A 22,786-nucleotide genomic window follows, 5' to 3' on the forward strand; every position below is an offset into this window, starting at 1 on the left:
GCCAATACAGAGTCTTAGCTGGCACCAGGGCAGGAATGGATTCTCAATATTCCTGGATTTCAGTGCTTTAAGAGGGATAGAGAGGAGGAAAAAGGGGAGGAGGTGTGGTATTACTGGTCAGGGATACTATTACAGCTCAGAAAGGGTGGGTAATGTAGCAGGATCCTCTTTTGAGTCAGTATGGGTAGAAGTCAGGAACAGGAAGGGAGCAGTTACTCTACTGGGGGTACTCTATAGGCCCCCTGGTAGCAGCAGAGATACTGAGGAGCAGATTGGGAGGCAGATTTTGGAAAGGTGCAAAAATAACAGGGTTGTTATCGTGGGTGACTTTAACCTCCCTAATATTGACTGGCACCTGATTAGTTCCAAGGGTTTAGATGGGGCAGAGTTTGTTAAGTGTGTCCAGGATGGATTCCTGTCACAGTATGTTGACAGGCCAACTAGGGGGAATGCCATACTAGATCTAGTATTAGGTAACGAACCAGGTCAGGTCACAGATCTCTCAGTGGGTGAGAATCTAGGGGACAGTGACCACCGCTCCATGACCTTTAACATTATCATGGAAAAGGATAGAATCAGAGGACAGGAAAATTTTTAATTGGGGAAGGGCAAATTATGAGGCTATAAGGCTAGAACTTGTGGGTGTGAATTAGGATGATGTTTTTGCAGGGAAATGTACTATGGACGTGGTCGATGTTTAGGGATCTCTTGCAGGATGTTAGGGATAAATTTGTCCCGGTGAGGAAGATGAAGAATGGTAGGGTGAAGGAATCATGGGTGACAAGTGAGGTGGAAAGTCTAGTCAGATAGAAGAAGGCAGCACACATGAGGTTTAGGAAGCAAGGATCAGATGGGTCTATTGAGGAATATAGGATAGCAAGAAAGGAGCTTAAGAAAGGGCTGCGGAAAGCAAGAAGGGGGCATGAGAAGGCCTTGGTGAGTAGGGTAAAGGAAAACCCCAAGGCATTCTTCAATTATGTGAAGAACAAAAGGTTGACGAATGAAGATAGGACCGATTAGAGATAAAGGTGGGAAGATGTGCCTGGAGGCTGTGGAAGTGAGTGAGGTCCTCAATGAATACTTCTCCTCGGTATTCACCAATGAGAGGTGTCACAAATCCCGTGACAAGTTGAAAAGGACCAGCAGAAATGGAACACACCTGGAGTCTGGTTTACTATAAATTAAGACTATATTTATTACTACTAGGAATTAATATCATTAAAACCGGATAATACGATACAGGTTATAAACTATTTTTAAAATATATATATATAAAAATCTCCGTAAATGTGTGTGTGGATACAAAGATAATAGTCCTGGAGGTAGATATCAGTGTCAGGTAAGTTTAAGCAGGTCTGTTCACTTTGTGTTGCATCGAGTTGAATTGATGGAGAGAGTGAGAGTTAATTGAGTTGATGTTTAAGTTGGCAGCTTTAGTTGTTCTTGCTTCCGAAGTCTTTAGAGTCACTTCGTGTGGACACCACACAGACAGGACCCCTTCTAGGGAATGGTCTACTAACCCACGGCATTGGTTCACCACCAGCAGACCCCCACAGGTAAGCTCTTACCCGCACTGGTAATCACGAGTTGAAATTAATCGGTCCGTGGCCTCCACCCTTGTGGTGGTCTTAAACTCCACCAGTGGTTTCTCAGGTAGCTTCCGCACTTCTCCCGTGTTGTGTCTCCTCTGCCATTATCAGACCAATAGCCTCAACTTTTTTTAATCCATTCGAAATTCCAGCCGTCCGTTAACTCAACCGCTCTGATCTGTTACCATGGTGTCTCGTGTCTCAGCTGGCGCTGTACTCTCTCTCTCTCAAGGTCACAATTAAAAGTGTTATCAAATCCAAGTCAGAGTCCTCTCTCTCTCTTAATTGCCTCCTTGTTCATTAGACTGCTGAATTTTCTAGCAGTTTCTCACTTGCGTGACAGAGGAAACTTGATGACAGTGAGGACAATATGAGTGAGGTTGATGTTCTGGAGCATGTTGATATTAAGGGAGAAGAGGTGTTGGAGTTGTTCAAATACATTAGGACGGATAAGTCCCCGGGGCCTGACGGAATATTCCCCAAGCAGCTCCATGAGGCAAGGGAAGAGATTGCTGAACCTCTGGCTAGGATCTTTATGTCCTCGTTGTCCACGGGACAACGGGATTGGAGGGAGGCGTATGTTGTCTTCTTGTTCAAAAAAGGTAGTAGGGATAGTCCAGGTAATTATAGACCAGTGAGCCTTATGTCTGTGGTGGGAAAGCTGCTGGAAAAGATTCTTTAAGATAGAATCTATGGGCATTTGGAGAATCATGGTTTGATCAGGGACAGTCAGCATGGCTTTGTGAAGGGCAGATTGTGTCTAACAAGCCTGATAGAGTCCTTTGAGGAGGTGACCAGGCATATAGATGAGGGTAGTGCAGTGGATGTGATGTACGTTGATTTTAGTAAGGCATTTGACAAGGTACCACTCGGTAGGTTTATTCAGAAAGTCAGAAGGCATGGGATCCAGGGAAGTTTGGCCAGGTGGATTCAGAATTGGCTTGCCTGCAGAAAGTAAAGGGTCGTGGTGGAGGGAGTACATTCAGATTGGAGGGTGATGACAAGTGATGTCCCACAAGGATCTTCTCCAGGGCACTACTGCTCAATACAAGAGGGCATGGCTTTAAGGTAAGGGGAGGGAAATTCAAGAGGGATATTAGAGAAAGGTTTTTCACTCAGAGAGTGGTTGGTGCGTGGAATGCACTGCCTGAGTCAGTGGCGGAGGCAGATACACTAGTGAAGTTTAAGAGACTACTGGACAGGTATATGGAGGAATGTAAGTTGGAGGGTTATATGGGAGGCAGCGTTTAAGGGTCGGCACAACATTGTGGGCCAAATGGCCTGTACTGTGCTGTATTATTCTTTGTTCTTTCTTCAGAAAGGCTGAGAGGGAGTAGTGAGTCTGTGGGACTGTCTACGGGAAAGGCTGAGAGTAAATAGTGAATCTGTTGGACTGTCCACCAGAAAGGCTGAAAAGGAGTCGTGAATCTGGGACTGTCTGCCGGAAAGGCTGAGAGAGAGAGAGAGAGAGAGAGAGAGAGAGAGAGGGAGACTAGTGAATTATTGGGTCCCTCTACCAGAAAGAGTGAGAGAGAGTAGTGAGACTGTCTATGGTAGTGGTCACCAATCTGGTCGATCTTTGAGACTTTCCCAGAAGTTCTTGGGAAAAAAAAGAAAAATAAATACACAAATACTGTTGAGAGATTGTTTCTGGGTTGCGGGGTTTTAATTCCGTTCTTCCTGCCCAGTGTGCAAGCGTGTAGCTACCCCGCAGTACACAGTGTAGTTCAGTGGTCTCCAACCACTGGGCCACGAGGAAACGATATGAGTCAGCTGCACCTTTCCTCATTCCCTGTCACGCCCACTATTGAACTTGAACCCATGTGAGGTCATCAGTTGCTGAACCGCAGTGATAACCTCGCGCCAGGGATCACTGGCCGCCTCGTGCGGCCGGCGGGAAGTGTCGTTGCTACCTGCCCGGAGCGCGGACAGATGGGCACTGCCTCTAAACCTGTTTAGCACACCGAATGTTCGTGGGGAACCTGATGCTAAAATATTCGCAGACGACTTAATTCGGGCTCAGCGTTTTGTAAGTAGCAGAGCAGCTACCTCGCTGTGATCTACTAAAACAAACTTTTGTCGGCTGTGTTACGTATCCCGTAACTGGATCACTTACCAGCAAAGATAGAGAGGTCCGTTGAAGTCTGATGGCACTATCTTTTAGAAGTTTTGATTTAGAAAGGGGCACAAAAGTAAGGTTAATACAAACATTCAGATAACATACGTCGTCAATACTCAATCTAAAGCGCAGGTATAGTAATAATCAATAAGAAATAAGCTCGATCGTTGTCTAGGGGTAATATATATTGTCCGATGTATATATAAGTCTCTTGAGGTCACTGCAGTTCCACCAGCTGCCGTCTTTTGGGTGTCGCGGTGGTGCACTTTGTTGGAGAGAGAGAGAGCGAGAGAGATAGGTATAGAATGGAACAGTTACCCGGCGGGTTTTTCCGACCTTTATGAGTTCGATCCGTCGGAGTTTCGTTGGGGGGTGGCCGTTCACTTGTGGCCTCTCCTGTAGCTAAAGCCGTTCTTTCGTGGTGAGGTCGCCAATCCCAGGCAAGGAAAAGACGCACACGAACCTCCTCACCGGCTGTCGCTATTAAACACTGTCACAGGATTTCTAGCGTGTCTTCTGGTGCGTCTGGGGGGCCGTCTTTACAACCCCTCTTATCTGAACTCACGGAGTCTCAGATGTCAATCAGGTTGGGATGATGCAATCTCTCTCCATCTCTCCACCCCCGTTGCCCCGAGGGTATACACGTAGTACAGTTCCCAATTCACAAAGGTGTCTCCACGAGACAATGACCACAGTCGCCAGCTTTTGCCTTGCCGTGAAACGAGGGACACCGCACGTATCTCTCTCTTCTCTTGGGTCATTGACCCCCCCTTCACTAGGGCTCTTGCGATTCTCACAAAGGAGGGGGCTGGGATCATAACAGCTGATAGATCCTACAAGGGGGGGGGGGGCGGGCACGCGTTCTAACGCAATCCTCGCTTGGTTCTGCCGCTCTCTGCAGACTGTGACCGCCGCAGCTCCAGCATGGGAACCTCTGGCCCTGACCTTGTCCTCTCACTCCATCCACGACCAGCCGCACCTGGCCAAGGCGTCTGGCGGCAGGCGGGTGGGAGGTTGTCTAATGAGGCAATGAAGCACTCAAAACTGCTTCTGTACCCTGAGTCCAAGCACCCCGCACTGAATGACGAACCCGTTGAGTTTTGTGAGTGGAAAAAACGTGAGCAGCGCGGGACAGAAGCTAAGTGCTGAGAGCTGCGAAAACTAAATTGTGGAATAGACTGGACATAAGGAACCTGCTTCGAGTATGGCTGTATTCCGGTCATAATTAAACCCTCCCCCCCCCCAAAGTCGGCTGGTCCGCAAGAGTATTGTCAATATTAAACTGGTCTGCGGTGCAAAAAAGGGTGGGTACCCCTGGTGTTTATACATTATTTCTACTTCTGGGTTGTGGGGTTTTACTTCCGGTCTTTTCTGCCCTGGTGCGAATGCATGTAACTAATTGATCTGGGGGTCGATCTTGCCTTTCACTGAGGCTGAGGTAGGGGATCTTGGGCTTAAAAAGGTTGGTGACATCTAGTGTATGGGAAAGGCTGAGAGTGAGTGGTAAATCTGTGGGACTGTCTATCAGAAAGTGTGTGAGAGAGAGAGAGTAGAGAATCTGTGGGATCTCTGTTCCCCCAACACACAGGAGTGGATTGTGAGAGCATCTGAGAGAACTGTCTGGGTCTTTCTTCCTCCAGTACACAGCAGTGGATTGTGAGAAGAGCACAGAGAACCGTCTGGGTCTCACTTCCCTCCCCCCCCCCCCCCCCAACAAGACATATTCCAGAAGTGCTGTGTTTGCAGAGCCCTCAGCAGTGTCAAGAGCGCCTCCCATTGTCCCACATTCTCTGACTTCCTATCGTCAGGCAGAAAGTACCACAGCATGTGAACAAGGACTGTTAGGCTAGATAACAGCCTCTCCCCCCACTCCTAGGCTGTGAGACTTCCAAACTCCACGTTACCATACATTACATGTTATTTATGACAATGCCAGTAAAATTAATTCTGTTGTATATTTAACTCTGTCATATGCACTTTATGTCAGCTGGTACATCTACAGAATATTTTATCTGTTAATATTTTATGTGCTGTATGTGATATACATACTGTTTTACACCTTGGTCTTCATTGTTTCATTTTACCATATACATGTGTACAGCTGAATGACAGTGAATTTAAACATGAAGTTGAATACCCTGAGTTGAGCAATTCGTTACAGATACTTCCTGACATAAGTGTATTTGCCATACAAATGACATGTCAATTTGTAGTTCAATGAGAAAGTGTGGGGTTTAAAGAAAAATGTGACCAACTGAATTATAACAGTGAATGAATTGCCAGCTGTGACTGATTGTACTTACCTTTGGTCACTGACTACTGACCTTAGAAAAGCTGCAAACTGATATTAAAAACTTGTTCCAGTTCACAGATGGATTTAAACTTGTGTGTTTGGGAAGGGCTGTAGTTTCAAACTACCTGTATTGCAAGCCTAATTTCCTGGTGAGGGGCAGCTTAAGGTGCAAAACTGCAGAATTTTGGGGGGGGGGGGTGTGGGAGTGAGGAACTGCAGATGCTGCAAATACTTTCAAGCCAACTACTTCCTTTGGGGCACTCACCATTGCTAGGTAAGTAAAGTGTTACGTAAAATTCCTGCAGCTCTGTACCTCATGGCATGTTCATGCTGGGGGAGGAAATGAACAAAGTCCCACTGAGGAAAAGGTGTGAAATTTGCTGCCTTTTCAATGTCTACATCCAGGGATTGATACCGTAGATTCCGGACTACAGAGCGCACCTGATTAAAAGCCGCTGGCTCTAATTTTAGAAAGAAAATCAATTTTGTACTTGTACAAGCCGCACCGGATTTTAGGCCGCAGGTGTCCCACGTTGTAATATGAGATATTTACACAGAAAGATATTACACGTGAGGATTTTTTAACTTTTAATTAAATCCGTATGGTAACATAAACAAATACATATTGCAAATGCTTTTTTTCGAACCGTGCCTCTAACACGGCTACTTTTAAATATACATACGTATCGGTAACACACAAATTACGTTGCATATACTTTTTTACTGAACAGTGCACGAACAACATTCCAATATCTCCTAACGACATAAAAAAATATATACTGCAGCCTACCAGGAAAAGTTATTGATCGCCTTTAACTTAAAAGCAGTGTTTTCGCTCGGCTAATGTGCTCCCCCCCACCTTCCCGTTTATCGCAAACCGGTATTTCCCACAAGACGCGGCGAAACTGGATGTGATGTCATAGTATCCCGGGATGTACAGAAAACAAATAGATAGATACTTTATTCAACTAGAAAATACTAACAAATGAATTACTAAGCGAAAATATTATAAACTAAATAACTGCCATAAAGGCAGCACAATGCTTTTCTTGGAGTGTTTTCCATGTTGATGAGGGTGAGTACAAATGACTGATTTACAATAATTTAATTGTGAAAGTGCGCTTGATTTATCGTACAATTTCATTGGACCTCTGTGAACTACTCATCAATTTTATTGGTCTACTGTTACGAGGCAAAATGTTTTTGGCGGCATGAAAAAAAATCATGCATTAGCCGCACCGTAGTAAAGGCCGCAGTGTTCAAAGCTGTTCAAAATGTGGGAAAAAAGTAGCGGCTTATAATCCGACATCTACGGTAGTTAATGAACGTTTGTAGAGTAGCACATCAAAATGCGGGTCAGCAGGTCAGACAGCATCAATGGAAAAGGATAAACAGTCGAGCATCTCCATAGATGCTGCCTGACTTGCTGGGTTCCTCCAACATTTTGTGTGTGTCACTCTGGATGCCCAGCTTCTGGACAATCTCTTGTGTTTGCAGTAGTTCACTACCTCTGGAACTCTATCAAGTTCCTCAGCATCGGATTAGGTGGAAGAGGAAATGCAAGCAAATCAAGGTTTAGGTTAAATTGAGACATTTTAACTAGATCTTTAACTGAAGTAAAGTGGTCCCAATCTGATCTGAAACTATTATAATTTTAGAATTCAGTGTTTTGCAATGCCTTTATTCCAAATCGCTTCAGACATTTGATAGTTCTGGGCCTGTACTCACTGAAGTTTAAAAGATTGAGGTGGGGACTTGCCAAATATTGTAAGGCCTAGATACCCAGATAGAGAGAACATGGAGAGGATGTTTCCAATGGTGGGGGAGTCTAGAACCAGAGAACACAGCCTTAGAATACAAAGACATCCCTTTAGAACAGAGATGATGATGAATTTCTTCGGCCAGAGGATGGTGAATCTGTGGAATTCATTTCCACATACAGCTGGAGGCCAAGTCATTGGGTTATGTTTAAAGCAGAGATTGATAGGTTCTTGATTAGTAAGGGTGTCAAAGGTCACGGGGAAAGCAAGAGAATGGTTTGAGAAGGAAAATAAATCTGCATGTTTGAATGGTGGAATATACTCGCTGAGCAAAGTTGCCAAATTCTGCTGCTATGTGTTATATGTTTTTATATGAGAATTGCATAATGCATGGTTTCAAATTAAAGATAAATGTGCTTCATATAACTTTTGATATTATTTTGCAGATTCCTTTCTTATCGTTGAACTTCAAAGCTAGCAGCTCTGACTCTGAACATGATAGTTTTGATGGATTGAACCAAGGTCATGGGTCAAAGATGTTATCCAGTGGACATACTTCTGATTCAGAGTCTGGCTCCAGCTTGAAAGGAGACCAGAGGGATTTTACAGTTCCACATAATTCTGTGGAATCTGACAGCCAGGAGAAAGATTTCCCTGCCATTGGAACAAAAGCTCCACCCGACCCATTTACAGACTCTGGAAAAGAGGTTTTTGCTCCTGGAACAATTGCATCATCATCATCTCCCACAGGTTCTAGCAAGGATCTGAACTCCCTCTCGGTATCTTCTGAAGAACACCAATCACCTTATCAAAGGTAGGGCATTTACGTTTCATGTGTTTTAACAATTCTCTGGTTCTTAGGCTTATTCGTTTGGAGCGACAGTGATAACTTTTCGATTGCTCCGATTGATATCCTCCATTTTTTAATACATGTCCCTCAGACATCAGAGCTTAGACTTTTTAGCTGCCTAACTATCTTCCATTGAACATGCAACTGAATGGAGAAAGCTGCAGAATAAAATTAATTCTGCTTGATAATCCAAGTGAGCTCCAAAATTACACCACTTTGTCAACTTCTGGTTCTGAAATCTACAGATTCAGTTCTCACAGAGAAGGAGAGCACTGAAACAGACCCTGTGGATTCGAGCCATGTCAGTCATCGCCCACAAATTTACACTGTAATCTTATTTTTATCCTTTTTTTTAAAAAAACCTGCACACTGGGGAAATTCAGAGACCTAATGAACTGCATGTCTTTGGGATGTGGAAGGAAGCCCACGATCACTCCATTCAGAGGCAGTGAAGGACCCAGGTCCCTGTAAGACACTTAGCAGCAGCCCCACTCTGCCACCTGAATTCTGCTGTTTCCAAAATCAGAGTCTTTAGTAGCCCACAGTGGTTCCTTGAAGAACCACAGAGGTGGCAGACCATGAGCTTAAAAGCTCCAACTAAATTCATACCAAAAAATAAACTCCTGGAGTTCCTCTTGCAATGTGTTCTTCTGTGCACATTTCCCCATCTGCAGTCTCTTGTCTCAAAATTAATTCTGCAATTTGGTTTGAGATTGGGTAAACAATCTCTGTATAGTATTTGCAAGGTGTTGCTGTCTAGATCATTAAAGTGCTGTGACCAACACAAGAGCATTCCATGTAGGGACTCCTGTGATACTCCAGTGGTAGAAGTTTTTTCCTCAGGCTGGGGAAATGTATGAAATGCGAGTATGCGGGCAGTGGGCAAAATAACCCTCTAGTGTTTGTGGATCTCGTACTGGAGATGCCTATCACTTCACCCTGCCACTTTGTTTTTTGGCCCACGTTGTCATCATCGTTAACCTCCATTCTGGAGTCTAAGTTAAATTGGTGGAGTTATTATTTATGGATAGTGCTTTGGATTTGGGGGGTTTTTTAGTGACTGGGTGCTGTGATCTGGGGGGTGTGCAGCAGCTAATTGAAGGGTGTTTTTGGGGGAGGGACCAGCCTGGGTATAGAGTTAAGTAATGGGGGTTGAGGATTCCCGGCAAAGGGAGGTGGAGTAGGGTGGCAAATGGCATTGCGGGGGTGGGGTTCCTTTTCAGTAGTGGGGGAGGACTGGACTGGGAGCCTAACTGCTGGTGATCTTGGGTGAATCTGGCTCCTTGGTGGATTGGGTTTATGGGGGTGTGTAGCATGGTTGGAGATGTTAGCTTTAGGGATAGGGTAAAAGACTGTTATGTAAGCCCTTTTGTGTGGTGTGGATTGGGTTAGTTGGGGTGCGCAGTCCGTTGGAAGTTAGGGCTAGGGTACAGGGTCCGATTGGGAATGTTTGAGGGATGGCACCATACTGGTGATGTGAGGTGAACCCGGCTCCCTGGTGGGGAGAGGGTTCAGGTTTATGGGGGAGTGTAGGAGGGTTAGAGGTGTTAGGATTAGGGGTTTGGCTGAGAGGTGGGGCTGTCCTTTTTGGGGATTGGCTTGGGTAATTTGGGGTACTATCTGGTTTAGTTGGGGTGCTGCCTGTTTTAGTTGGAGTGCGCGTTCCCTTGGAAGTTAGGATTAGGCTGAAGTGTAGGGTTGGGGATGTTTGTGGGGTGACGTGGTACTGGGTGGATCTGGCCCTCTGGTGGGGGGAGAGATGTTAGGGTTAGGGTTGATGCTGGGGTGGGGTGCAAGAGGGGACAGTGGGGGCGGTGTCACGTAAACTCCTTTTTGGGGACTGGCTTGTGTTATTTGGGGTACTGTCTGATTCATTTGGGGTGCGTGTTCCATAGGAAGTTAGAGTTAGGGTGAAGGGTGGGACTGGGAATGTTTGTGGGGTGGCGTGGTACTGGTGATGTGGGGTGAACATGGCTCCCTGGTGGGGAGAGACCTAGGGTTTGTGGGGGAGTGTAGGAGGGTTAGAGGTGTTGGGATTAGGGGTATGGCTGGGAGGTGGGGCTGTCCTTTTCTTTGGGGACTGGCGGGTTATTTGGGGTGTGCGGGGGGGGGGGGTTGTCCTTGTAGTAGGGGGGAGGACTGAACCAGGAGTCTAACCGCTGGTGATATTGGATGAATCTGGGTACTGGTGGTGTGGGGTGAGCATGGCCTTCTGCCGGTGAGAAGCGTAGGGTTTATGGGGGTGTGCTGAAGGGTTGGAGGTGTTGGGCCAAGGTGTATTGCTGGGTAGTGGGGTCACGGGATCTTGCGGTGGTGGGAGGGTTAGGGTTGGGCTGCCCAAACTTATTGTGTAGTGGAGTGAACTTGGAGCCCTGGTGGAGAGAGGGCTCAGGTTTATGGGGGTGCGTAGGATGGTTGTAGTTGTTATGTTTAGGCATACGGCCGAGGAATGTGCATGTAGGCCACCCCATGGGGGGGGGGGGGGGGTGTTTGGAAGAAAAGGAGCACGGGGTCCCGCATTAAGTAGGCCTCCTTGTGGGGGTGTGGCCAGGGTTCACTGGGGTACCGTCTGGTTTAGTTGGGGTATGTGGTCCTTTGGACCTTAGGATTAGGTTTGGGCAGGGTTGAGCGGGGTGTTTCGCTGAGTGGCGGAGGGTATCGCTGGTGGTGTGGGGTGAGTTTAGCCCCCTGCATATCCAAGTGTATGCTGCATAAACACTTGGATAAATAAACGTACTTTGAATGGGAAGGGTTTAGATGGTAGATTCACAGGTAAATAGGACTAACTTGGATTGGCATTTTAGTTGGCATAGACCTGTATTTTGAACATAAGTGCCTGTGCTGTGATTCTGATGTAGTGATGTCAGTTTATGCCACTGACTATCAAAGAAATCAATGTTACTCACACACAGTTTTTCATTTTCTTCACTAACCCTTTGCACTTTACCCATCACCTTGTTGCAGCAGGTTTTGTTGAATGATTATCAGTTCTTTCAAAGGGGATTGCTACAGGTTTCTCTTGCCTGTATTCTGACAGCCTCCTGAAAAATACAATTAAGATTCAATCATACATTATGTTTTTGATTTTCTAAACCACATAGATTTAAATTAATTTAAATAGAAATATTAGTATCAGTCTTCATGTTTATGAATTCTAAAATTTAATCCTATGAACCTTGCACTATAATTGAAACAGAAAAGGAGTATTTATGTGCTTCAAAACCAGAAGGGTAGGGAGAACTCAGACAGTGTTTCTCTTTCGATGGATGCAGAATCCAGAATGAACTCCAGAATCTGTGGTTTCATTTTCGTATGCTGCTCGGGCCTCGGGGTTGATTTTGAATTGTCCTGAAGTCCCTTTCCTCCTGCAGATGCTGCCTGACCTGTTGAGTTCCTCCCAACAGATTTCCCAGGTTCCAGTACTTGCAGTCTCAAGGCTAGATTTGAAAATTTCTTCATTTTGTAATTTTATAAGTAATTCTATGTCTAATTTTGGTAGAGTAATCACTTGTGTGTTAGGCAAACTCTATAAAGGTGTTAAGAATGAGCCTGATGTTGCCTTTAGCTACTGCTGCGTGTTGAATTAACAGATTATTGACTGATTTCTATTTTTGGAATCAGATTCAATATCACTGATGTGATTATAATGTGACATTTGTTTTTTATTGCAGCAATATAGTGCAAAGGCATAAACATTACTGTAAATTACAGAAGTAGAGCAGGAGAAAAAGGAATGACAAGGTAGTGTTCATGGACCATTCAGAGGGTCAGAAACTGGTTTTGAATCCTCGAGTGTGGCTCGTCAGTGACATGGAGTTGTATTGCAGCAGTCTGGTAATGTGGTGGCTGAGCCTGGAGCCGGGATGTGAAATGTGTCTTTCCTGCCTTGAGTGCCTTGACTGCTGAGTTAATACATGAAACAGCCAGCTGTCACACAGCAAGCTGGTAATGATTAGCTAATGTTTTTCATTAATACCCAGAGTGGGGGCTAACTCTCCTGCTTTTAGCCAGAGGGTGGTGAATCTGTGGAATTTGTTGCTGCAGACAGCTGTGGAGGCCAAGTCATTGGGTGTATTTTAAGTGGAAGTCGACTGGTTCTTGATTAGTCAGGGTATCAAGAGTTACAGGAGAAGGCAAGAGAATGGGATTGACTTGATGAGCCAAATGGCCTAATTCTGCTCCTGTGTCTTATGGTTTTAAACAACTCCCTTGGATAACAACAACCAGTTGTGAGCACAGGCACCTTGGTTCAACACCTTATTCAAAGGTAGCAACGCTGGTGGATCTTCACACTCCCCTCACTGCCCCAGTGCTCTTTTATGCTCAGGCCTCCTAAACCAGGGTCGCGCGTGGTAACACTGATCCTGTCGTATTGAATAGGGTTGTGAACGAGAGAGGATAAGTTGCAGGAATGTGAAATTTGGTTGCAACATTCTCTAGACGTAAAATACGACAGATGCTGTGAAGATATAAAAGCAGAAACTGCTGGAAATACTCAGCAGGTCAACCACTGATGGAGAGTGAAACAAAGCTTTTATTTTACATCAATGCCCTTTCACTTCATTTGTTTCTCTAACTGTAATTTGAACCATGTGGTGGCTCGCCCACGTGGCAAGCGAACTGGCTTCAGCATTGCGGGCGAGTCTGCAGCCAGTGGTAACCAAGAGGGCTCTGAGTGCGGAGCAGACCTCGGCCCGGAAGCCGATGTCACTTCTGCCCCACAAAGAGCGGGGGATGCTGGGAGCGGGCACTTGAGCGCGTGGAATTGAAACAGTAAACAGTTCAACCAGACCCTGCTCAACTCAGTGTGTTGCTTTCACTTGTTGCGTATCAGTGACGACATTGGTGACCCCGACGGTCCAACGACATTTGGATCCAGCATGAACGACTCGGCTCTGCAGAATGCAGTTTCCCTTAAACTGCCAACCTTCTGGACCACTCAACCCCTGGTCCAGGTCAGGCACATTGTCTCAGACACCACCAGGTATTACTATGTGGTGGGCGCCCTTGACCTGGAGACAGCGGGCCGCGTTATCGACTTTCTGTATCAGCTCCGGCAGCAGACAGGTACGAGGCACTCAAGGCCCTGTTAATCCGCACATTTGGCCTCTCCCGCTGCACGGTTACTGCATATGGACGGCTTGGGTGACCGTGGGCCATCGGCCCTGATAAGTGACATGCTAGCACTGGCAGACGGCCATAAGCCTTGCCTCCTTTTTGAACAGATCTTCTTGTGTGTCAGAAGTGTCAGAAGACATCTGTCTCCTGCTAGCAGATGAAGACTTCAGACACCCGCGCAGACGTGCTTTGGCGTGCCAAACAAAATGGCGGAACCACCAATGAAATTAGTGCTGCTGCATGGCCAAAAGCCCAGCCCTCCCACACCCCAGCAGCGGAGCACATAACACCACACCAAGGGACTTCTAAGTCTTGGTGTTTTTATCATCAAAGGTGGGGTTCCAGGGCCCACTGCTGCCGACTGCCATGCTCATTCTAGGGTAACGCCAGGACCAGCCATCGCTGATGGCTACGGCGGCTGGTCACTGTGATAGCCTCCTCTACGTTTGGGACAAGCACTCCGGGCGTAGATTCCTGGTGGACACGGGGGCGGAAATCAGTGTCCTACCCCCCTCGAGCCACGATACCCGAACTAGAACAGGACCGGAACTTACGGCAGCCAACAGCAGCACCATCCGCACCTATGGCACAAGAACCATCCCCTTGCAGTTCGGTTCCAGCTGCTTTACATGGACATCTAGACTGGCCGCAGTATCACAGCCACTGCTGGGTGTGGACTTCCTCCGTGTGCGCTGCCTGCTCGTGGATTTGAAGGGATGATAATTGGTTGATGTGAAGGTGTTCCAGACTTTCTCCCTCGGTGAGGCCAGGTTACTGGCTCTGCACCTGGACTCCGTCACGTATTCCGAATACGAGTTCGCCAGAGTGTTATCGGAGTTCCCATCTATCAACACGCCGCAGTTTTCCTCAACAGATCCCAAACACGGCGTGATGCACTACATCCCTACACAGGGACCTCCCCTTCATGCCCGGACCCACAGGCTACCGCCTGACAAGCTCCGCCTCATGAAAGAGGAATTCAAGAAGATGGGAGGAGATGGGGATTGTGCGGCGTTCTAACAGCCCGTGGGCCTCCCCACTCCATATGGTGCCCAAGTCCGCGGGAGGGTGGAGACCATGCGGCGACTATAGGAGGTTGAACAACGCCACCATGTCCGATCGCTATCGGGTACCACGCATCCAGGACTTTACGGCCAACCTGCATGGGGCGTGCATCTTTTCGAAGATTGACCTGGTCTGAGGGTATCATCAGATCCCAGTCCACCCGGACGATGTACCCAAGACGGCCTTTGGCCTGTTCGAGTTCGTCAGGATGCCGTTGGGACTTAAAAACGCTGCACAGACGTTCCAGTGCCTGATGGACGCAGTAGGGTGAGATCTGGACTTTCTGTTCATCTACCTGGATGACATACTTATCGCCAGCCACTCCCGCCAGGAACATCTAGCACATTTACGCCTGCTCTGCTGCTGCCTAAGTGACTACGGCCTGGCTATCAACCCCGCCAAGTGCCAGTTCGGCCTACCTGCCATTGACTTCTTGGGACACTGGATCGACCGCCATGGAGCTGTGCCCCGCCGGCAAAAGTTGAAGCCATCCGCCAATTCGCCAGACCCAGCACTGTTAAAGGCCTGCAGGAATTTGTTGGGATGGTTAACTTTTACAACCGTTTCCTGCCTTCAGCGGCCCGGATCTTGTGGCCCCTTTTCGGCTTGATGTCCGGCAAGGTCAAAGAGGTCACCTGGACAGAGGAGGTGACGGCAGCTTTCGAACAAGCCAAGAACATACTAGCAAACGCCACGCTCCTGGTCCACCCCCAGGTCGACGTCCCCACTGCCCTCACTGTGGATGCCTCCGACGCGGCAGCTGTCGGCGAGCTCGAGCAGCTCATCGAAGGCCAGTGGAAGCTTCAGCTACGACCCCCAGAACTTAAGTACAGCGCTTTCGACAGGGAGCTACTGGCCTGTACCTTGCCATCCGGCACTTCATTTCCTGGAAGGGAGGGAGTTCACGGTCTTCACAGATCACAAGCCCCTCACTTTCGCGTTTGCTAAAGTGTCGGACCCGTGGTCAGGCCGACAGCAACGCCACCTGTCGTACATCTCGGAGTTTACCACCAGGATCAAGCGTATCTCTGGGAAGAACAACAGGGTAGCTGTCACGCCCTTCCGTCCAATCAGTGCACTCTCTGTCTCCGGGGGTGGATTATACAGTGTTAGCTAAGGCGCAACGACTGGACAGTGAAATGCCGGCGTACGGAACCACAGTCTCAGGACTCCGCCTCGAAGACTTACCCATTGGGCCCAAAGGTACTGAGCTCCTTTGCGATGTGTCCACTGGGCAACCTCGGCCCATTGTCCCGATCACTTGGAGGCACTGTGTTTTTGACGCCTTGCACAGTTTAGCCCACCCTTACACCCGGCTGATCGCAGACAGGTTTGTGTGGCACGGCCTACGCAAGCGGGTCGGGCACTGGGCCAGGACACGCACACACTGTCAAACCTCCAAAATCCAGAGGCATGTGGGGGCCCCACTGCAACCCTTCCAGACGATACATAGAAGGTTTGAACATGTCCACGTGGACATTGTCAGCCCACTGCCGGTTTCAAGAGGAGTGAGATGCCTGCTCACCATGGTGGACAGGTTCATGAGGTGGCTGGCTGGAAGCTATCCCACTTGCTGACACGGCCATGGTGACATGCGCCAGAGCCCTGATTACCACCTGGTTGGCACGGTTCGGACTCCCAGCCCACGTCACTTCAGACTGGGGTGTGCAGTTCACATCGGCTTTGTGGTCTGCACTGGCACAACTCCTCGGAACCCAGCTCCACCGAACGACTGCTTACCACCTGCAGTAAAACAGCCTGGTGGAACATTTCCACCGGAACTTGAAGTCAGCCCTGATGGCATGCCTCCCAGGGCCAGACTGGGTTAACAAACTCCCCTGGGTGCTGCTTGGCATCCGCACGGCACCCAAGGAGGACCTGGCTGCATCATCGGCCAAACTTGTTTACGGTGCCGCACTCACAGTTCCCGGTGAGTTTGTGCCAGCGCCCTGTGGACAGGAGGACACACCTACGGCGGTCCTAACTAAACTACGGGAGCGGCTTGGAACACTTGCCCCAGTCCTGACGTCCCATTCACGGAACAGTACCCTCTTTCGTGCCCAAGGACCTACAACAGAGCAAGTATGTATTCGTTCGCCGAGGCACGCACAGACCACCCCTGCAGCGACCATACAAAGGACCCTGCAAGGTGGTGCGCCATAATGGGACGACCTGCGTTCTCGACATTGGTGGTCGTGAAGAGACTTTTATCATTGACCGTCTCAAACCGGCGCATCTAGACCTTGAACGCCCGGTTGCGGTGCCACCCCCACGACGACGAGGCCGGCCACCTAAACGAACTGACAGTGTGCAGGCTGTGGACTCTGCGCCTCCTGGCGCTGGTTCAGGGGTGGGGGGGGGGGGGTTCATGTGGCGGCTCGCCCACGTGGCAAGCGAACCGGCTCCAGCAGTCGTGGGCGAGTCCGCAGCCAGTGGCAACTGAGAGGGCTCTGAGTGCGGGGCAGACCTCAGCCCTGAAGCCGACGTCACTTCTGCCCCACAAAGAGTGGGGTTGCTGGGAGCGGGCACTTAAGTGCGTGAGATTGAAATAGTAAACAGTTCAACCAGACCCTGCTCAACTCAGTGTGTTGTTTTCAATTGTTGTGTATCAGCGCGGCAACAACCAATAATTTTTACCAATGTTCTATGTGTGCTTGTATATGTGAGTGTTAATGCAAATTTGCAGGATCAAATAACAACAGCATGAAAAGATCGTTACTTATCTCTTTCACCAATTTATTTCTTCGAGCTCAGCCGGCGAGTGAACTTGATCCTGACTTCAGGGGAGAAGCATTCTCATCCCTCCCACAGTTCAACAAGTTCACTGCCTGATGTCTGAATTGTAACAATTTATAAGGCCATTGATACAAAAGAACAATCAGTTTGATAGACATTCCAGCCACCTTAATTAAAGAAAGGAATGTCTTACCTGGTTTGTTGGAGACACAACTTAATTATAAAGATTAGGACATCCATCAAATTTATGCTTTCATTAAGAAAGGAATGTCCTGTCTAATTTCCATCAGGTACTGCCTTTTGTCAAAACTAAAAGGTGTGAAAAGCCAGGAGACATCTTATGTGGATCTGGGTGAACTTTAACCCTTATCTTGCTCCAAAGAAGCAGCTGTGAGACATTATTCAAACACACTGCAGTCACAGACATAGTCAATACTTAACCCATTATTTACAGGAATCTGAGAATCCCCCAATTCCCTTGAACTTTATCATGAGGACTGTGCCTCAAAGCTCTGGTGTTGCCTGTCAGGCATTGGGGTGGGTCGACAGTGATGTTGAGGGGTTTGGCACATTCTGCATTGTTGTTTACTCATTTTATATGGACTTGTTGGCTTGTATGTGTGAGGACTGTGCCTCAAGTTGCGAGGTGTTGGGTGGGGGGGGGGGGGTGCGTCAGGACTCCTGCCCTATGAATGTGTTCTCGTGTGTGACTGTTGGTACTGTGCTTTAGCATCTTGGCCCTGGAGTAACGCTGTCTCATTTGGCTGTATTCATATATGGTTGAATGACTTGAACTGAAGTTTGTATTTTATGTAAGTGGTAGAAAATCTGTGTGTGTTGCATTGCATTCTGGTTGAAATACGCCCTGACTTACATTGTAACACTTTAATTTTGAGTATATTTATCATATTAATAGTCTAATTTTTCAAAAAATTTACTTGTAATAAATTGTACTTCCTTCAGTCATGTGCAACACACAAAATGCTGGAGGAACTCAGCAGGCTAGGCAGCATCTAGGAAAAAAGTACAGTCGGCCCTCCTTATCCGTGGATTCCACGTGCGTGGATTTAACCAACCACGGATCGGGAAAACCCGGAAGTTCTGTCTCCAGCGCTCGTTGCTTGAGCATATACAGACTTACCATGCGTTAGTCCCGAAACTTACCCAGGATAGAAAGCCATGCTCAATAATAATTAAAATTCCTTCGGTACAGCACCAAGGCAGAGATTCTACGAAGGGCCTGGGGTAAGAAGAGAGTATTTTTAGAGGATAAATTAATATATTTCGACCAATATTACCCCCCCCGCGGTCCTCCAGAAACGCAAAGAATACTCTGAAGTAAAGTGAGTACTAAAGCAAAATAAGATTAGATTTCAAACTCCGAACCCTGCTAAACTTCGAGTGTTTTATGACAACGGGACGCGGTTGTACCAGACAGTGGAAGAGGTGACATGAAGGCCAGAGGGTTGCCCATCAGCATGACCAAAACGAGGAAAAGCCTGGCTGAGGAATTATCCCGCTCCGCTTGGGAAATAGTGCTAGAATCGAGAAGGCAGGAGACGAGAGGAGGCCGAGAGAAATATATCAGGAAGAGACCGGGAGTTTCCCAAAGACAGACCTGACCCCCTTCAGAAGAGCTATAAGGTTTGGTTAACTTTAAAAATGTTGAGAAACTAAACGGAAGCAAAAGTACACGGTGATATACCTATCTCGAGAAATACTTATTATAATGTGGATTTTATATTACTTAGTTGTTGTTCTTTATTCGCTCACTTACTCCTTTTTTCCCCACCAAAATGAGAATATATATGTGTGTATATATGTAATGTGTGTGTGTGTGTATATATATGTGTGTGTGTGTGTGTGTGTGTGTATATATATAATATATATATATTTGTGTGTACATATATACGTATATATAGGAGTACACAGGGGAATCTTTCTGTGTAATGGATTTGTTCACTGACTTTTATGAATGTTTATGAATGTTTGTAATATACATAAATGATCTGGATGATGGGGTGGTAAATTGGATTAGTAAGTATGCCAATGATACTAAGGTAGGAGGTGTTGTGGATAATGAGGTGGGTTTTCAAAGCTTGCAGGGAGATTTATGCCGGTTAGAAGAATGGGCTGAACGTTGGCAGATGGAGTTTAATGCTGAGAAGTGTGAGGTTCTACATTTTGGCAGGAATAATCCAAATAGAACATACAGGGTAAATGGTAGGGCATTGAGGAATGCAGTGGAACAGAGAGATCTAGGAATAACAGTGCATAGTTCCCTGAAGGTGGAGTCTCATGTAGATAGGGTGGTGAAGAAGGCTTTTGGAACGCTGGCCTTTATAAATCAGAGCATTGAGTATAGGAGTTGGGATGTAATGTTAAAATTGTACAAGGCATTGGTAAGGCCAAATTTGGAATATTGTGTACAGTTCTGGTCACCGAATTATAGGAAAGATATCAATAAATTAGAGAGAGTGCAGAGACGATTTACTAGGATGTTACCTGGGTTTCAGCACTTAAGTTACAGAGAAAGGTTGAGCAAGTTAGGTCTCTATTCATTGGAGCGTAGAAGGTTGAGGGGGGATTTGATCGAGGTATTTAAAATTTTGAGAGGGATAGAGTTGACGTGAATAGGCTGTTTCCATTGAGAGTAGGGGAGATTCAAATGAGAGGACATGATTTGAGAGTTAGGGGGCAAAAGTTTAAGGGAAACACGAGGGGGTATCTCTTTACTCAGAGAGTGATAGCTGTGTGGAATGAGCTTCCTGTAGAAGTAGTAGAGGCCAGTTCAGTTGTGTCATTTAAGGTAAAATTGGATAGGTATATGGATAGGAAAGGAGTGGAGGGTTATGGGCTGAGTGTGGGTAGGTGGGACTAGCTGAGAGTGAGCGTTCGACACGGACTAGGAGAGCCGGAATGGCCTGTTTCCGTGCTGTGATTGTTAAATGGTTATATGGTTAATACTGCAATGGGGGCCCTCAAATCACAAGTAGGAGGGGTTATCCCCACAGCTAGACATTTCCTCTAGCTCAACGCAGGGTCATCTACTAGAGACCTCAGCCTTGGAATCACATGTTCGTTGCCATTTTTGTTATTATTTGCATTTCTTGGTTCTTATTTGTTCAGGGAGTAGATCGATTAAGTTTTATTCTAATTTCAATGATACATTGACAGATAAATACAGATGGCTAAGGACAAGGTAAAATTCATGTCTTTTAGACAATAGACAATAGGTGCAGAAGTAGAGCATTCGGCCCTTCGAGCCTGCACCGCCATTCTGAGATCATGGCTGATCATCTACTATCAATACCCGGTTCCTGCCTTGTCCCCATATCCCTTGATTCCCCTATCCATAAGATACCTATCTAGCTCCTTCTTGAAAGCATCCAGAGAACTGGCCTCCACTACCTTCCGAGGCAGTGCATTCCAGACCCCCACAACTCTCTGGGCGAAGAAGTTTTTCCTTAACTCTGTCCTAAATGACCTACCCCTTATTCTCAAACCATGCCCTCTGGTACTGGACTCTTCCAGCAGCTGGAACATATTTCTTGCCTCTATCTTGTCCAATCCCTTAATAATCTTATATGTTGCAATCAGATCCCCTCTCAATCTCCTTAATTCCAGCGTGTACAAGCCCAGTCTCTCTAACCTCTCTGCGTAAGACAGTCCGGACATCCCAGGAATTAACCTCGTGAATCTACGCTGCACTTCCTGTATAGCCAGGATGTCCTTCCTTAACCCTGGAGACCAAAACTGTACACAATACTCCAGGTGTGGTCTCACCAGGGCCCTGTACAAATGCAAAAGGATTTCCTTGCTCTTGTACTCAATTCCCTTTGTAATAAAGGCCAACATTCTATTAGCCTTCTTCACTGCCTGCTGCACTTGCTCATTCACCTTCAGTGACTGATGAACAAGGACTCCGAGATCTCTTTGTATTTCTTCCTTACCTAACTCTACGCCATTCAGGTAATAATCTGCCTTCCTGTTCTTACTCCCAAAGTGGATAACCTCACACTTATTCACATTAAACGTCATCTGCCAAGTATCTGCCCACTCACTCAGCCTATTCAAGTCACCCTGAATTCTCCTAACATCCTCATCACATGTCACACTGCTACTATTAAATCCAATCAAACATAAGAGAATTTTATCCAAAATGAAAAAAGAACAAGCCCATGTAGTATATTTTATAGGAAACTCATTTAAGTGATAATGAGTATAAAAAAACTAAAGAGAATGGGCTTCACTAATCTGTTTTTCTCCTCAGATAAATCAGGACATAGGAGAGGAGTTGCTATTCTTATAAAGTAAGCTAAATTTTGAACAAGTATTTGAAATGGGAGATAAAGAAGGCAGATATATTCTGGTAAGGGGGGAATATAGAGGGCAATTCAGTTACTCTATTGAATATATACGGACCCCCGGGAAGTGATATTGGTTTCTTTCAGAAAATTACTGATATTATGGTAACGGAAACAGAAGGTCTCCTGATATGTGGGGGAGACTTAAATTTACAATTACAACCAAAGTTAGGCTCTTCCAATAGAAAAACCTATGAAACAAAATCTTTACATAAGAAAGTTAATACACTTTTTGAGGATGTTGGTTTAATTGATATATGGAGGGACCTTTTCCCTGACAGAAGGAATTACACTCATTATTTTGCTCCCCATTCTGTATATACAAGAATAGACTATTTCATAACATTTGGAAAATAAACACCTGTGGAATTGGGACAATAGATGTAAGTGACCATGCACCTATATATTTATCTGTTGATTTTGACCTACAACCAAAGAATACTATCTGGAAACTAAATTCAAGTCTACTCAATGATCCATACTTTAAGGAACAAATTAAAAAAGAAATTGGTCTCTACTTAGAATTTAATGATAATGGAGAGGTTTCACCTCCCATTTTATGGCATACTCTGAAGGTGGTCTTAAGAGGGAAAATTATAGCGATATCTTCATATAAGAAAAAAATAAGGAATTGTGGCGACCCAATTACTAGCACACTCGAACCGGCTGACAATTAGCCAGAGTGCAGGCACAAAGGAAGAAAGTCTGAGGGGGTTTCAGTACGTGCCTCTCGAGGTATCCGGTGGGGGAGACAGGCTTTAAAAGCAAGACTGTGAAGTTGAAATAAACTTAGTCTTTGACTGCAGTTTACCGACTCCGTGTCGTTATTTTAGCGCTGCATGTAGCACACCGCTACAGAATAGAACATTAGAGGAATTACAAAATAGGC

The 22,786-nt window shown here is 46.4% G+C and overlaps 1 protein-coding gene across 4 annotated transcripts in view; it reads left to right on the forward strand.

Annotated features, from left to right (window-relative positions):
- The window catches only part of LOC140716743 (uncharacterized), a 256,747-nt gene that overhangs the window by 44,721 nt on the left and 189,240 nt on the right, over positions 1 to 22,786 (forward strand). For all 4 annotated transcript variants that reach the window (XM_073029551.1, XM_073029548.1, XM_073029550.1 and 1 more), the window contains exon 15: positions 8,208 to 8,575. In XM_073029551.1, the coding sequence (XP_072885652.1) occupies positions 8,208 to 8,575 (368 nt within the window). The remainder of the gene's footprint in view (positions 1 to 8,207; positions 8,576 to 22,786) is intronic.

The sequence above is a fragment of the Hemitrygon akajei genome, chromosome 26, assembly GCF_048418815.1.
Source record: "Hemitrygon akajei chromosome 26, sHemAka1.3, whole genome shotgun sequence".
Taxonomy (NCBI): Eukaryota; Metazoa; Chordata; class Chondrichthyes; order Myliobatiformes; family Dasyatidae; genus Hemitrygon; species Hemitrygon akajei.